The 16,581-nt window shown below is 43.3% G+C and overlaps 1 protein-coding gene across 1 annotated transcript in view; it reads left to right on the plus strand.

Annotated features, from left to right (window-relative positions):
* Nucleotides 1-9,870, plus strand: part of TTPA (alpha tocopherol transfer protein) — a 29,819-nt gene extending 19,949 nt beyond the window's left edge. The window contains exons 4-5 of the mRNA XM_084849438.1: nt 3,348-3,458; nt 6,517-9,870. Coding sequence (XP_084705564.1) covers nt 3,348-3,458; nt 6,517-6,690 — 285 coding nt within the window. The 3' untranslated portion in view covers nt 6,691-9,870. The remainder of the gene's footprint in view (nt 1-3,347; nt 3,459-6,516) is intronic.
* Nucleotides 9,871-16,581: the final 6,711 nt, after the last annotated feature.

The following is a 16,581-nucleotide window of genomic DNA, read 5'->3' on the forward strand; positions in this document are numbered from 1 at the left end:
ATAGCCACCACTTTGGATGGCTTTAAAAGGGGATTGGACAAATTCATGGAGGATAAAGCTATCAATGGCTAGTAGTCCTGATGGCTATATGCTGCCTTCAGTATCAGAGGCAGTATGCCTATGTACACCAGTTGCTGGGGAACTTGGGCGGGAGGGTGCTGTTCCATTCATTTCCCGCTTGCAGATTTCCTGTGAGGAGCTGATTGGCCACTGTGTGAACAGAATGCTGGACTAGATGGACCCTTATGGCTCTCCTTATGTCAGAGGGGCTGGCAGTAACTGAGGTTAGAAGAAAAAGGGGGTGCTGGTTTCAGAGAATGGAAGGGGCCTGTGTTAAGGTTTTCCCCCCAAAGGAAAAAGAGCCTAGGGGTTACAATAATATTTATTTATTATTGCATACATATCCCACCCTTTTCCTCTTGCAAGGAACCCAAGGTAGCTTACATGGTCCTCCTCCTCTCCATTTTATCTTCAAAACAACCCTATGAGGTAGGTTAAGCTGAGAGTCAGTGACTGGTCCAAAGTCCTCCAGCGAGCTTCATGGCCAAATGGGGATTTGAACCCAGGTCTCCTGAGTCCTGGCCCAACACTCTAACCACTACACCACACACAAGTTCTATTTAGTATTGTATTAACAGTTTGCCCAATGGACAAAGTGCTTCACTTCTTTCTCAGTAATTCTTGTGCCGAGTCTGTAAGATAACACAGAACTGTGTTATCCCCATATTACTTCACCGTGTTCCATAATTAAAAACATTTACTTAGTTTTACAAACAAACAACAACCATAAGAACATATGAGGAGCTCTGCTGGATCAGACCAAGGGTCCATCTGGTCCAGCATTCTGTTCACACAGTGGCCAACCAGCTGTCGACCAGGAACCCACAAGCAGGACAGGAGTGCAACAGCACCCTCCCACCCATGTTCCCCAACTGGAACAGTGAGTGTATGTAGGCTCACTGCATCTGGTACTGGAGGTAGCACATAGCCATCAAGACTAGCCATCAAAAAAAAAATACTGGGATGGTCTAGAGAAGTGCTGAGAAAGGTGCTGGAGGCAATCTTTGCAATTCCCTCTTCCCACTGCAGCCCCCTATGCCACCTGTAAAGCTGTTCTGGAAGGCTAGGGAACCCTCTGGAGTAGCATGAGAGGTGGCAAAGGGGAGCAGGCTGGCGGAGTCAGCAAAGGTTGTTTCCCCACCTCCTTCCTCCAGCTGGGTGCTTCTACTGGATCCCGGTGCCCCCCATGAATGAAAGGAGCCCTTTTGTTCACAGAATGGCCGATCTGGATCCAACTTCCTGAAATTACTGCAAGACTGGAATATGATTATGGTAAAGCTGCAACTTCTCCTTGCAACCTAGCTCAGCTCTGTTAATTTAAATCAGCACAACATTCATATAACTTGACAGACTGCCTCATGTGAGATATTGGGACCAGGCTATTATTGAAAATGCTTGGTCAACTCTCCCAATAATTCCAAGAGATTTTGCCCTAAATTGTAAGTTTCTACCTCCATGGCTCTTTATAAAGAAAAAGAAGAAGAAAACTTTATTCTTCCTGCTTGTGACCTTCCCACAGTGGGAAACAGGATACTGGACTGGATAAGCCATTGGTGTGAAACAGCAGGGCTCTTCTGATTTTTACGTTCTTCTTTTTGCATTTATGCTCTTATTATCTTCTTAAGTATGTCAGCAAGATTAAGTATCCCAAATATCCAAACAAGATTATTTTCATTCTCTCTTTTTTAAAAGTCACTTAGTATTTAAGAGGGTTTTTTTTACATACCACAGATTCAGATGCATGTTTAAATATTTATCCTTCAAATGATAATTAAACTAATGTTAAGAGCATTGTGTAAATACATTCATTATGTAGTACTATGAAGTAATATGGGTCTACCTTTTATAGTTATGAAGTCTGGTTCCTGTACGAATGGGGAAACACTGGAAACTGGAATCTGGTCTTGAAGCAGTTGTTTTTCATTAATACGTAGTTTCTTTTTCCACATGTATTCCTGTCTGCTTTACACAAAAATGTACATACTACAACCACAAATATCCTATTTTTGTATTATGTTTATACCCTGTCTTTTCTCCATGATGGAACTCAAGCTGTTGTACATAGGGTTCTTGGGTGGTGTTTATATGACACTGACCAGACTGTGACTGATGGTGGCCTGGTTTGGATGTACATATTTCAGCTTATTAAGTCAAGATATGCCTGAGCCTTGGGCCTGCACACTGCTCTCATGCCACCCATTCCCTCTTCCCTCCTCAGTGTGCCATGATTCATGACTTCCTGGGTTAATTTAGGGCACATTCCTATAGGGATGGCCATAAGCCTCCAAACTCAGAGGCCTACGGCCATCCAAAGCAGAGCAATCTTCACCTCCGCTCTCCTTCCACTCTCTATTTTTGCTAGATGGGCTGATTCGCCCATCTAGCTGAGGCATTGGGGAGCAGCAGGGAAGGAAGCTGAGAAGGCCTGGGGATACTGGCATGTTCCCGCTGGCACATTCTCTTTCTTTTCCCTCAGAAATTGCCTTTGTGACCTTGGAGTGGCAGCCAGCACTGTTCTCTGCACCACCTGTGAGGGGGAGGGAGCTCGGACTCCTGGGTCCAAGGTTGGAGTGCTGTCTCTTACCTCAGATCCAGGAATCTAAACCATCCTATGGCCCTCAGTCTCTGTCAAGGGGCCATAGGACTGTTTGCTAAACTATAGTGCCCCTTAATGTCCAAAATCAGAATCTGAAGCCACAGTTTAAGGCTGGTTTGAGACCCTAGTTATTCTGATCTTAGTAACCATAGTTTTTCAGTTTGGACATAATGGGAAATGATGTTTTGTTTGTTTGTTTGTTTATTTATTTCATTTATATCCCGCCTTTTTTCCTCTTTGAGGACCCCAAGGTGGCGTACATAATCCTCCCCCTCTCCATTTTAGCCTCACAACAACAACCCTGTGAGGTAGGCTGGGCTGAGAGTCTGTGACTGGCCCAAAGTCACCCAGTGAGCTTCCATGGCTGAGTGGGGACTAGAACCCCGATTTCCTGGCTCCCAGTCCAACAACCCAGGAAGTCTTCTATCGTAGCATGCCAAGAAGGTAGGAGGGGAGGCGCGTGCATATTTTATCTCAACTCTGCTTGTTTCTTTTTTTTCTACAGGATGAGCATATTGTAACACTTTTATAAGTACAACCCCCACACACTTCAAAAGGCAGGTATGGCTGAGTTCAGAAAACTGTGTTTTGAACATGTGGACATTTTCCAGGCTTGCTCATATATAGACATTAGAATAAGGAGGCTCCTTTCCTTGAATTATGCTTACTCTCTTGTTTTTTCTCCGGGCAGGATTCCTTTCCATTAAAGGTTCGTGGTATCCACTTGATCAATGAGCCTTTGTTCTTCCACCCTGTCTTTACTCTAATTAAGCCCTTTCTCTCTGAAAAAATCAAGGCACGGGTGAGTGAATGCAAATGTTTTTTCTATGAAATTCACACATTATTATCCTATTTGTTCTTTTCTTTTTAAACGTTTTCTTGTTAAATGAACAGTCCACTCTTATTCAGTAGGGTTCCATTAGTTTCACATTTTTATTAATATGGATTCATATGAGTTCATAATACCACTTCTTCACAGTGAGATGCAAGCCCTGTTCATGCATTACTTACATCTTGTATCATGGATACAAGACAGCCCTGGCGCTGTCCCTGTCCCCGATGTCATATTCCCCACTGGACCAGCCCTTTTGCTGTCCATGTGTTTAGCACTGGAATCTGAAAAAGGGCATCTACATGTGGGGAACAGCTCTCGAGCAGCTGCTGCATGTGATTGGGGGTTCTGTGCAATAGGGTGTCCTGATTGCATGGAGCATATACACATGAGCAACAGCTCATGCACTGCAGACTTCCATGGTGAATGTGTGGATGGCAAGGAGGCAGGGCTGTTGGAGGATGCAGCATCAGAGGCCAGCAGCATGGTCCTGATCCCTGTTGTATCTGTGATTGCTACACATGAGGTATGTAAAACTATGTGGTACAGACGCTAGTAACCTCATGACTGTATTACTGCAATGCACTCTATGTGGGGCTGCCCTTAAGGCTGTTCCGGAAGCTGGAGCCAGTGCAGAATACAGCAGCTTAGCTGTTGTTGGGAGCTGCCCCTTTTCAGCATGCAGCTCTTTCGTTGAGTGAACTGCACCGGCTGCTTATTTGCTACTGGGCCAGGTTTAAGATTTTGGTACTAGTGCACAAAGCCCTAAACAGCTTGGGACCAGGATACCTGAGAGAGTGCCTTCTCCCCTATCAGCCTGCCCAGTCACAGGTAATCAGAGGGCATGCTCCTTGTGGTTCTGCATGGACCTATGGCCCGATTGGAGTGTACCTGGAGAAGAGTCTTCAGTGTGGTAGCCCCCTTTCTGTGGAACTCCCTGCCTCTGGAGGGCAGGGAGATGCCAACACTGTGTTGTTTTCGGCACCTCCTGAAAATTTATTTATTCCAGGAAGCCTTCCTTGACTGACCAGCCATGGTTTTTATTAGTACTCTGTTTTTAAAAGATAATTTTTAATATGGTGTTTTATTTCTTTTATCTTTGTATCATTTTATCTTTTATTGTGCACCACTCCAGATTCTGTTTAGATGTGGAACAGTATATAAATGCTGTACATAAATAAATTTTGAACTAATGTGCTCACCTGTAGTCATTTCCAGATAAAATTCATGATGGCAACCTTCCAAGATTTTCAAGTCCTATCTGGACTACATCCAAATACATATCAATAAAGAACATCTACTTTGGACATCATTCAAATTAATTCTAATTTTAGGACCATTCTATAAATGACAGAACTTTCTAGCTTGCCAGAAGCTAGCGATATTTCCCCTTCTGATGATTGCCTTGACCATATGCCCAGGAAAGATTCCCCCTCTATAGTTCTCTGTGAACTGCAAACAAATTGAGGTAAAGAGGTATTGGCTTTAACTTCTGCAAAGGCCCAATGTGAAGGCAGAGAAAACACCTTTCCCCTGGGTTATTTGCAGTTCACATACAACCAGCAAGAGGGGATAGGGTTGTTTCCCCCACTTCCTGCTGGGCTTTTACAGACCAGTGAGCTGCTGCTTGTGTTTTATGAAAAAGCTCGGTGGGGGTGCTTCCAGACAAGGTGTTCATTGTTCAATTGCCCTGCCTCAAACTTGGAATTTTACTGGAGTCCAGATGATTGCATCTCCCATTTGTTACCCTTCAGCCTGTATTTTTCCACCGCTTCTTCCATCTTTTGTCTTCCCACAAAAAAATCTATTAAGGAGGGAAAGGCAGAATTGCTACACAATCCTCCTTGATTAGTAGCACTAGGATCTGTCCGTCTAGAAACATCCTGGGAAAGGAGTGAAACCACCTTTCATCTCCCACCTCCCTGTTCTCTGCAGTTTTTAGGAACTTGGTGAAAGGAAAATACGTTTTCTCTCCCTTCCAGTAGACTTAACAGAAGTCAGTAATAGCACCTCACTGCTTATTGCAATAGCTTGGCATGAACTCAGAGAACACCTCCCCTCCACCCAAGTTATCTGCACATGCCACAGAACTTGTGGGAGAAGGGAAGAGTCCATGATGACCACAGATGTTGGCTGGCAATTAAGCCAGGGCCAAATGTATAAACTCCTGGAACTAAAAAGCTCCCCTTCCATGCTATTGGAATTCTGCCTACTGAAAAAGGCCTAACAAGTTACCTCCGTAACTAAAAAAAAAAGGGATTCTCCTTAAAATGTCAGTGGGAAGGTATAGGTCGGGTGCAAAATTAATATGGGAAAAAGTATACAGTCCCAAACCGTGTAGAATTTTAAAGGTAGTTGCCAGTACCTTGGAACTATGCACAGGAAAAACCAGTGCCTACAACAGATCGCAGTTCTTATATGCCCTCCACCTGCTCCCTGAGTTTAAAGCAGGACTGTTAAACCTCTTTTCACTTGAGAGCCAGATTCCATTTCGGAGAAGCTCCTGAGGCTTCCAATGGCGAGTTGGGCCAAAGGCAAACAGGGCAGGACCAAAGGCAAAATGGTGAGGCCAAAAATACCCCGAATACCAGCATCTTCCAGCTTAAAGCTTTTGGTGCCAGTAACTAAGCCTTAGGAGAGGCATTTCAACCTGTTAGAATGGTAGAAAACTACACCGCGCCGGGAAACAACCAAACAATTGGCGGTTGGAAGAAGTGGAACCCTGGAGGGCTAGTTTCTGCTTCATAGGAATTCGGTAGTGATCCTATTCTCACATGTGGGTCTGTCACCATCACATCTACTGTACCCCTAAGTATTTACTTCGATTGCACAAACTTGTAGTTTACAAGAGGTCTACTTACAAATTGCAAAATACTTTAATTGTTTTAGTGAATTTGATTATAAACTCAGTTTTTCTATTCACTAAGGCACTTGCCTTAACACTACCGTAATTGTACTATACTCCAAGAATGCGTTTTGGCTTATAGAATGAACTGGGCAAAAGTGTAAACAGTTCATCTCATTGCAGGTCCACATGCATGGGAATAACTACGCACAGAGTCTCCAACAACACTTTCCAGCCAGCATTCTTCCAGAAGAATATTGTGGTGAGGGAGTCTCCATTGAAGAACTTTCCAAAGAGTGGACTGACTTCATAATGGATTCTGCAAGTTATCTACAAAGTATTTCTCTGCTTGTGTAGTACATGAACAAGTGGCAAATCTTTTCTGAGAGGACAATAATTATTTTATTATTAACCAAGGAGAGATAGGGATGAAGCTAATTCCGTGATTACTGGATCCAAAGACCAAGGTAATTTCCACCTGATTTTAATGCAGGTTGGCCCAGACTTTGCTAACAACAGCAAAGCAAACAACTTCATGCATATACTGAAATAATGTGAAATTGCTTTTGGACCAATGCTGAATGTTTTGATATCAGAATAAACTTACCGGAGAAGACTGTGAAGAAGAGTACAAGTACATTTTACAGTAAGGAGATCTTTCTCCTTAGAAAGCACTATGCCACTTCTTACAAGCTAAATGCACTACCTGCCAAAATGTATGATTAAAAACCACAAGAACAGCTTATGCTGGATCAAGCCACTCTTCTAATGGCCAACTAGATGCCCTTGAGAAGCTCACAAGCATGGCAAAATGAAAATAGCCATTTCCTGTTTCATAGAATAGTGGGGTTGGAAGGGGCCTATAAAACCATCGAGTCCCACCACCATTTTCTTGCCTTAATATCTGGTACTCAGTAGTATGGTGCTTTGAATATGGAAGCTGCATTAGCTTTCATGGCTAATAGTGATAGACTTATCTGACCTGAAGTTGTCTAATCAATTTTTTTAAGTGACCTAAGCTACGGCTTTTCTCTGCCTCTTGTGGTAAGGAATTCCATATGTTAAGAACATATTGTGCAGTGGTGGCACAAAATGTCCCACCATCTGAGACAGGAGGACATGAACTGCCACCCTCCTCTCTCACTGCTGCCCCCTGTGCCTTGCTCAGAATAAGGCATTGTGGCTGAGGTAGCCATAGAGACCACTTGTGCCGCCAGAGCACAGGGCCACTTTGCCCACAATGCCTCATCCTGAGAAAAAACCCTTCAGAGCAAAGCATTTGAGTCTGGCAGGGCTCTCCAGGGGTCCTCAGAGTGAAGTATTGGGCAGGCGGCTGTTCTGGAGAAACGTGAGAACTGCTGTCCTGCTGCAGCATTTGCCACAGTGAGAGAGCGGCCAGCCAGGCTCTGTGGAGTGCCCACCCATCCTGGTGCTTCACAGAGCAGTGACAGGTGCCTTCTTGGTAGTGGGGGCACGAAATCCACTGCCTCTTCTAAGGAGTTCACATCACCTCATGGGAAGGCTGCCCCTGGCATCGTGGAGAGTAATTGCTTCAGTCCTGAACCTACTGTTTATCACCGATGCTGCATTTGGAATACTGGAGAGGGGCGATTAAACTTCTAAAATAATATCTAGTGATCAAGAAATTATATATACGCAGCCCAAACCTATGCATGTTTACTCAGAGGCATAGCTGATAAGCAGTAGTGGTTCTATTGTCGCAATTAGTTATTTACACTGGAAAGCCACTAATGCTGACCCAAGAAGGGACACGCTATAAGCTATGTAGACACAATGTGAATCTGAGAGAAGAAAGCGGGGGACAGAAATTCTCCTCATTTTTAAACATGGTGATGATGATGATTTCACCCGCTCTGAACAGGTACGTTTTGCAGCCAATATACAAGGAATGTTCAAGAGAATACTGAGTCCGTAATCCATATTCCAGAACAGATTCAGGTTACCCCAGTAAAGGGATTTGTGGCAATATCGCTGAATTATTTATGGTTTATAGCTGCTGAGGGAATAATCCTATGGAATCACCAGAAGCCTCAGATCTCAGAGGTTTCCCAGGATCCTGTGCCACGTTGGGCTACTGCTTAGCAGGGAGGGGGACCAATGGAGGCAATTTTTGGCTTCAATCCAATGGCTTCAATCCAATTCCCCTCTTTAGCTGCTGCCTACAGGGTGGGAGGAGTGACAGAGAGAATTTTCGCCTCTCTGTCTTCCTTTTCAAGTTCTTTCACTAGATGGGCCACTAAGCCCATCTAATGGAGTTACACTGGTGAGGATGGGCCTGGGGCTGGAGAGGCCACAGGATACAGCATATTCTGGCCTCTCCTCCTCCCTTACCTGCCCACTGGCACACCCCTTTTTCCTCCCATTGTCCTTGTCCAAGGTTGTGACACCGACCTCAGAAGAGGAGTTAGTGCTGAGCTTTCTGTGGCGGCTGGGAGGAGGCAGGGGTAAAGATCCAAGTGGGAATTTCCACCTCCAAGGTCATAGCTCTTGGTGCCCGTCAGGCTCTCTGCCACTGCTGATTTTATTTCTTGAGTATGTTTAATTTTTTTTTTTTAATTGACTGGGAGGCTGTCACATTGCAAAATGAAGTGTTGTCCCCCAGCACCATCTTTATTTGGGTTCAACAGAGTGGTTTTCTGTTTTGGAGCTCAGAACCAGCCTCTGCCTTGTACTTAGATTCTTGAGCAGGTTATTTTTCTTTTAGTCTCACCAGGTTGCTTTCTTGGAAATTTGTGTTGCATGACTGGGCATGTCCACCATGGTAGCCATTTTATGAATGGGCAACAGTGCCCCCCCCCCGCCCCATGACAGCAATTTTGTGAGAGCACCCACAACACTCTCTGAAAATTCCGAATGTGTCCATTAATCACAAAAATGCTGGGGACCCCTGACCTACCCAAAAGTGGACTGTGGCCCAAGAAAACTTAGGCCACAATAACCGTGTATGCCTCTACTCAGATATAAGTCTCATTGAGTTAAGTGTGTACTGCACTGCAACCTAAGTGCTTAGTTTTTAAGGTGCCACAAGATTCTCTTATTTTTCTCCATGACCTCTGGATGTTTTCTTTGTAATTATTTCTTCAACTGGAAGAGAAAAGTATTTCAATTTACATAACATATGAAATATTTTTGTAGCTGCTTTTGTAATATAAAAAATTAACAGCTGTGGTAAAACTATTATGTCACTTCTATGAATGTCCAATTTTGGGAAATGCTTAACAGTTGTTTAATGAATGGGAAATATATTTAGTTTTCAGCTCTTTAGTTCACATTTTATATAGCAACTTTATGTTCCCATAGTTGAGAGTAGGTAACATGACATCAAGAGAACAGCAGAGAAGAAAAGATGTATCTTAGAAGTGAAGAAACTGCAATCTTATCTTGTGATTATACAAGTGTGCCTTCAAAAAAACCTTATCAGATACAGTTGATATACTATAAAATTCTAATTTTACTCAGTTTTATAATTTTGTACACTTTATTATTCTAAGGCAATTAAACATTTGAAATGACCCAAGCTGTGTCCTGCTGTGTGTGTTTGTTGTTTAAAACAACACTTATAATATCGAAAAACTAATTGGTATTTCAAAACAGACTATTTCTGTTCACTGTTAACTCTAAAAATAGTTCATAAAGAAATAGTCAAAATCTGAAGCCAAACAATTTCTGTCAAGAAGATCAATTTATTTGTTAAGGAGAGAAGCTTTCTACAAATCAGTGTCTTTTAAGAATTCTCAAACTGATAGTACTTTACATCATCTTCTGATAATGGCTTTTTACTGTAGTAGAAAAGGCTATCCTAAACATTCATGTTTACTGGGTTTTCCAAGGATTCTTTCATTGTGGCAAAATTAGTATCTAGAGAAAAGGCCAGTTTGCATGACCACCATGGCTTCTTTAAGCCACGGCGTGTGCTGGTGCATGCTAGGCACCATTTACTTAGTTACCCATTCAGGCGTGGCTTCCAAACCTGGCCAGCATGGCTTGCTGGAGGAGTAAACAAGCCTCAAATAACCCAACAACACCCTATGGGTTATTTGAGGGTTGTTTCCCCCTCCAACAAGCCATGCCACCTAAGTTCAGATGAGATGACAAGCCATGCCCAGGTGGGTAATTAGGCAAATGGCACCTGGCATGCGCCACAAGTTAAAGCACTGTAAGCTTCGTAGGAAAGTTGCTCCAGCTCCCTGATTATTTTGGCTGTCCTTTTCTGCGCCTTTTCTAGCTCTACAATATCCTTTTTGAGATGCAATTAGCAGAAGTGTACACAATATTTCAAGTGTGGTCACACCATAGATTTGTATAAAGGCATTACAATGTTGGCAATTTTATTTTCAGCCACTTTCCTAATGATCCATAACATGAAATTTTCCTTTTTCACAGTTGCCACACGCTGGTCAACATTGTCATTGAGATATCCACTATGACCCCAAGATCTCATTCCTAGTAAGTCACCGTTAGCTCAGGACCACCCACCCCCCATCTGTGTATATGTGAAGTTAGGATTTTTTGCCCCAAGGTGCATCATTTTACACTTGCTTACGTTGAACTGCATTTGCCACTTTGATGCCTATTCTCCCAGTTTGGAGAGACCTTTTGGAGCTTCTTGCAATCCCTTTTATTTCTAATTATTTCTAATTATTTATGTCATCAGAAAACTCGTCCACCTCTGCACTCACCCCTAACTCCAAATCATTTATGAACACGTTAAAAAATGCCAGACCCAATACAGATTAGTGGGGAATCCTATTTACATCCTTCCACTGTGATGTCCATTTATTCCTACTCTTTGCTTCCTGTTCTTTAAACAGTACAGAGACATGCCTGTTGTGTTCTGCCACTGAAGGGACACATAAAGTTCCCAGGTTTCATTCCCAGTATCTGAGCTAGATAGATCATTGGTCTCACTGATTAAGGCAGTTTCCAATGTTTCTAATATATATATATATATATTGCTAATGTTGAACTTTAACATCTTATTTAATATGTGACATAAATTTCTATGGGAATTGAATCTCTTTAATAAACAAAGAATATTTTGCAGGATGCCCAAGACAACTAATGAAAGCAAGAATATAATATAGATATTTGCAACGCTATGCACTTTTCTTGGAGTAAGCCCGGCTGAGTACAATAGGACTTACTGAGTAAATATGCATAGGATTGCACTATAAAACAATCAAGTAAAACCTCAAATATTCTTGTAGTGCTCTGTCACTTTACTATTTCTAGCTCTGTTTTGCAGTTTTATCTTGTATTTGGGGGTTTTGTAAGTTTCTTTGGATATTTTTAAAAGAAAAGTGTGATACAAATTAATAATAGCTGGACTAATGGCCTCAGTATACTGCATCTGACCTCTTCCAGTTATGTTGAAGAATGAAAGACCTCTGTACTCCCATCACAATTTTATATCCTTCCTCTCTATTCTTCCCCTCCCCAATCAGCTATTGCCACTTATTCCACAGTTCTCCTGTTTCCTCCATGAACATTGTTGTTCAGTCGTTAAGTCGTGTCCGACTCTTCGTGACCCTATGGACCATAGCACGCTAGGCCTTCCCGTTCTCCACTCTCTCCCAGAGTGTGCTCAAGTTCATATTCATTGCATCGAAGATGCCATCTAGCCATCTCATCCTCTGCCATCCCCTTCTCCTTTTGCCTTCAATCTTTCCCAGCATCAGGGTCTTTTCCAGGGAGTTTTCTCTTCGCATTAGGTGGACAAAATATTGGAGCTTCAGCTTCAGTATCTGTCCTTCCAATGAGCACTCAGGGTTGATTTCCTTTAGGATGGACTGATTTGACCTCCTTGCAGTCCAGGGGACTCATAAGAGTCTTCTCCAGCACCACAGTTCGAAAGCATCGATTCTTCGGCGCTCAGCCTTCCTTATAGTCCAGCTCTCACAGCCATACATTACTACTGGGAAAACCACAGCTTTGATTAGACGGACCTTTGTCGGCAAGGTGATGTCTCTGCTTCTTACTATGCTGTCTAGGTTTGCCATAGCTTTCCTCCCAAGGAGCAAGCGTCTTTTAATTTCATGGCTACAGTCACCATCTGCGGTGATCTTGGAGCCCAAGAAAGTAAAATCTGTCACAGCTTCCATTTCTTCCCCTTCTATATGCCTGGAAGTGATGGGGCCAGATGCCATGATCTTCATTTTTTTAATGTTGAGTTTCAAACCAGCTTTTGCACTCTCCTCTTTCACCCTCAACAAGAGGCTCTTTAGATCCTCTTCGCTTTCTGCCATTAGGGTGGTATCATCTGCGTATCTGAGGTTGTTGATAATTCTCCCAGCAATCTTAATTCCGACCTGTGATTCATCCAACCCGGCGTTTCTCATGATGTACTCTGCATATAAGTTAAATAAGCAGAGCGACAATATACAGCCTTGTTGTACTCCTTTCCCAATTTTGAACCAATCAGTTGTTCCATGTTCGGTTCTTACTGTTGCTTCTTGATGCTTGTACAGGTTTCTCAGGAGACAGGTAAGGTGGTCTGGTACTCCCATCTCTTTAAGAATTTGCCACAGTTTGTTGTGATCCACACAATTCCATGAACCTAGATTGTACTAAAATAATTCCCATTAATGTAGCAAATATATACTGTATTTGTAAACAACTCAGGTGCAAACCCTATGCGTACACACTTGAGAGCAACACACATAGAACTCAATGGGACCTTTTGCAGAATAAAAACCTATTATGCACAGGCACAGGATGGAAATGTGTTCTCTCCCTCTATACACACGTATGTATATATCAGACTTTTCTGGAGTATGATCATGAACGTTGAGCTTTTTGTTTTTAAGTGTTTTAGACATTTACAAGCGCTGAATTCTTGATTCCCTCTATTTCCTGTAGATTGTATTTCAGTTGTTGTTGTTGTTGTTGTTCAGTCGATCAGTCGTGTCTGACTCTTCGTGACCCCATGGACCATAGCACGCCAGGCCTTCCTGTCCTGCGCTCTCTCCCGGAGCGTGCTCAAGTTCATATTCATTGCATCCGTGATGCTACCTAGCCATCTCATCCTCTGCCGTCCCCTTCTCCTTTTGCCTTCAGTCTTTCCCAGCATCAGGGTCTTTTCCAGGGAGTTTTCTCTTCGCATTAGGTGGCCAAAATATTGGAGCTTCAGCTTCATTATCTGTCCTTCCAATGAGCAGTCAGGGTTGATTTCCTTTAGGATGGACTGATTTGACCTCCTTGCAGTCCAGGGGACTCGTAAGAGTCTTCTCCAGCACCACAGTTCGAAAGCATCAATTCTTCGGCGCTCAGCCTTCCTTATAGTCCAGCTCTCACAGCCATACATTACTACTGGGAAAACCATAGCTTTGATTAGACGGACCTTTGTCGGCAAGGTGATGTCTCTGCTTCTTACTATGCTGTCTAGGTTTGCCATAGCTTTCCTCCCAAGGAGCAAGCGTCTTTTAATTTCATGGCTACAGTCACCGTCTGCGGTGATCTTGGAGCCCAAGAAAGTAAAATCTGTCACTGCTTCCATTTCTTCCCCTTCTATATGCCAGGAAGTGATAGGGCCAGATGACATGATCTTAGTTTTTTTAATGTTGAGTTTCAAACCAGCTTTTGCACTCTCCTCTTTCACCCTCAACAAGAGGCTCTTTAGATCCTCTTCGCTTTCTGCCATTAGGGTGGCATCGTCTGCGTATCTGAGGTTGTTGATAATTCTCCCAGCAATCTTAATTCCGACCTGTGATTCATCCAACCCGGCATTTCTCATGATGTACTCTGCATATAACTTAAATAAGCAGGGTGACAATATGCAGCCTTGTCGTACTCCTTTCCCAATTTTGAACCAATCGGTTGTTCCATGTCTGGTTCTTACTGTTGCTTCTTGACCCTCGTACAGGTTTCTCAGGAGACAGGTAAGGTGGTCTGGTACTCCCATCACTTTCAGAATTTGCCACAGTTTGTTGTGATCCACACAATCAAAGGCTTTAGCGTAGTCAATGAAGCAGAAATAGACGTTTTTCTGGAATTCTCTTGCTTTCTCCATGATGCAGCGAATGTTGGCGGTTTGATCTCTAGTTCCTCTGCCTCTTCGAAACCTAGCTTGTACTTCCGGTAGTTCTCGGTTCGCATACTGCTGAAGCCTAGCTTGTAGGATTTTGAGCATCACCTTGCTGGCATGTGAAATGAGTGCAATTGTGCGGTAGTTTGAACACTCTTTGGCGTTGCCCTTCTTTGGAATTGGAATGTAAACTGACCTTTTCCAGTCTTGTGGCCACTGTTGAGTGTTCCAGATTTGTTGGCATATTGAATGCAGCACTTTAACAGCATCATCTTTTAGGATTTTAAATAGCTCGGCTGGAATACTGTCATCTCCGCTAGCTTTGTTGTTACTAATGCTTCCTAAGGCCCACTTGACTTCACTCTCGAGGATGTCCGGCTCAAGTTCAGTGACCGCACTATCATGGCTATCAGGGACATTCAGATCTTTCCTGTATAGTTCTTCTTGCCACCTCTTCTTAATCTCATCTGCTTCTGTTAGGTCCCTGCCTTCTTTGTCCTTTATCATGCCCGTCTTTGCACAAAACGTTCCCTTGAGATCTCCAATTTTCTTGAAGAGATCTCTAGTCTTTCCCATTCTGTTGTTTTCCTCGATTTCTTTGCATTGTTCATTTAAGAAGGCCTTCTTGTCTCTCCTTGCTATTCTCTGGAACTCTGCATTCAGTTGGGTATATCTTCCCCTTTCTCCTTTGCTTTTCGCTTCCCTTCTTTCGTGAGCTACTTGTAAAGCCTCATCAGACAGCCACTTGGCTTTCTTGCATTTCTTTTTCTTTGGGATGGATTTCGTTGCTGCCTCCTGAACAATGTTACGGACCTCCGTCCATAGTTCCTCAGGCACTCTGTCTATCAGGTCTAATCCCTGAAATCTATTCCTCGCCTCCACTGTATATTCATAAGGGATATGATTTAGGTCATACCTGAACGGTTTAGTGGTTTTCCCGACGTTCTTCAGTTTAAGCCGAAATTTTGCAAGAAGCAGCTCATGATCTGAGCCACAGTCAGCTCCAGGTCTTGTTTTTACTGACTGTATGGAGCTTCTCCATCTTTGGCTGCAAAGGACAGAATCAATCTGATTTCGATATTGACCATCTGGTGACGTCCATGTGTAGAGTCGCCTCTTGTGCTGTTGGAAAAGAGTGTTTGCTATGATCAGCATGTTCTCTTGGCAAAACTCTATTAGCTTTGTCCTGCTTCATTTTGTACACCAAGGCCATGCCTGCCTGTTATCCCGGTGATTTCTTGACTTCCTACTTTAGCATTCCAATCCCCTATGATGAAGAGGACCTCTTTTTTTGGTGTTAGTTCTAGAAGGTGTTGTAGGTCTTCATAGAACCGATCAACCTCAGCTTCTTCGGCCTCAGTGGTTGGGGCATAGACTTGAATTTCTGTGATGTTGAATGGTTTGCCTTGGATTCGTACTGAGATCATTCTATCATTTTTAAGATTGTACCCCAGTACTGCTTTTCCCACCCTTTTGTTGACTATGAGTGCTACTCCATTTCTTCTAAGGGATTCTTGCCCACAATAGTAGATATGATGGTCACCTGAATTAAATTCGCCCATGCCTGTCCATTTGAGTTCGCTGATTCCCAAGATGTTGATGTTCAATCTTGCCATCTCATGTTTGACCATCTCCAGCTTACCTTGATTCATTGATCTGACATTCCAGGTTCCTAAACAATATTGTTCTTTACAGCATCGGATTTTCTTTTCACCGCCAGACACATCCACAGCTGAGTGTCCCTTCGGCTTTGGCCCAGCCGCTTCACTCTTTCTGGCGCTACTTGGAAATACCCTCTGCTCTTCCCCAGTAGCATATTGGACACCTTCCGACCTGAGGGGCTCATCTTCCGGTGTCATCTCTTTTAGCCTTGTGATACGTTCCATGGGGTTTTCTTGGCAAGAATACTGGAGTGGGTTGCCATTTCCTTCTCCAGTGGACCACATTTTGTCAGAACTCTCTGCCATGACCTGTCCGTCTTGGGTGGCCCTGCACGGCATAGCTTATGGCTTCACTGAGTTACGCAAGCCCCTTCGCCACAACAAGGCAGTGATCCATGAAGGGGTGTATTTCAGACCATACTTTAAAAAAACAACGGAAACCACAATAACAAAACAGGAAGTGGCAGCGAAAAGAGTGCGTTGGCGTTTAGCTTACATCAGCGAGTGTAAAATGCTACCGTCCGAAACGAGTTTTCCAGTGTG

The sequence above is a fragment of the Heloderma suspectum genome, chromosome 4 (assembly GCF_057233095.1).
Source record: "Heloderma suspectum isolate Gila_16-S chromosome 4, 16-S_ref, whole genome shotgun sequence".
Classification (NCBI taxonomy): Eukaryota; Metazoa; Chordata; class Lepidosauria; order Squamata; family Helodermatidae; genus Heloderma; species Heloderma suspectum.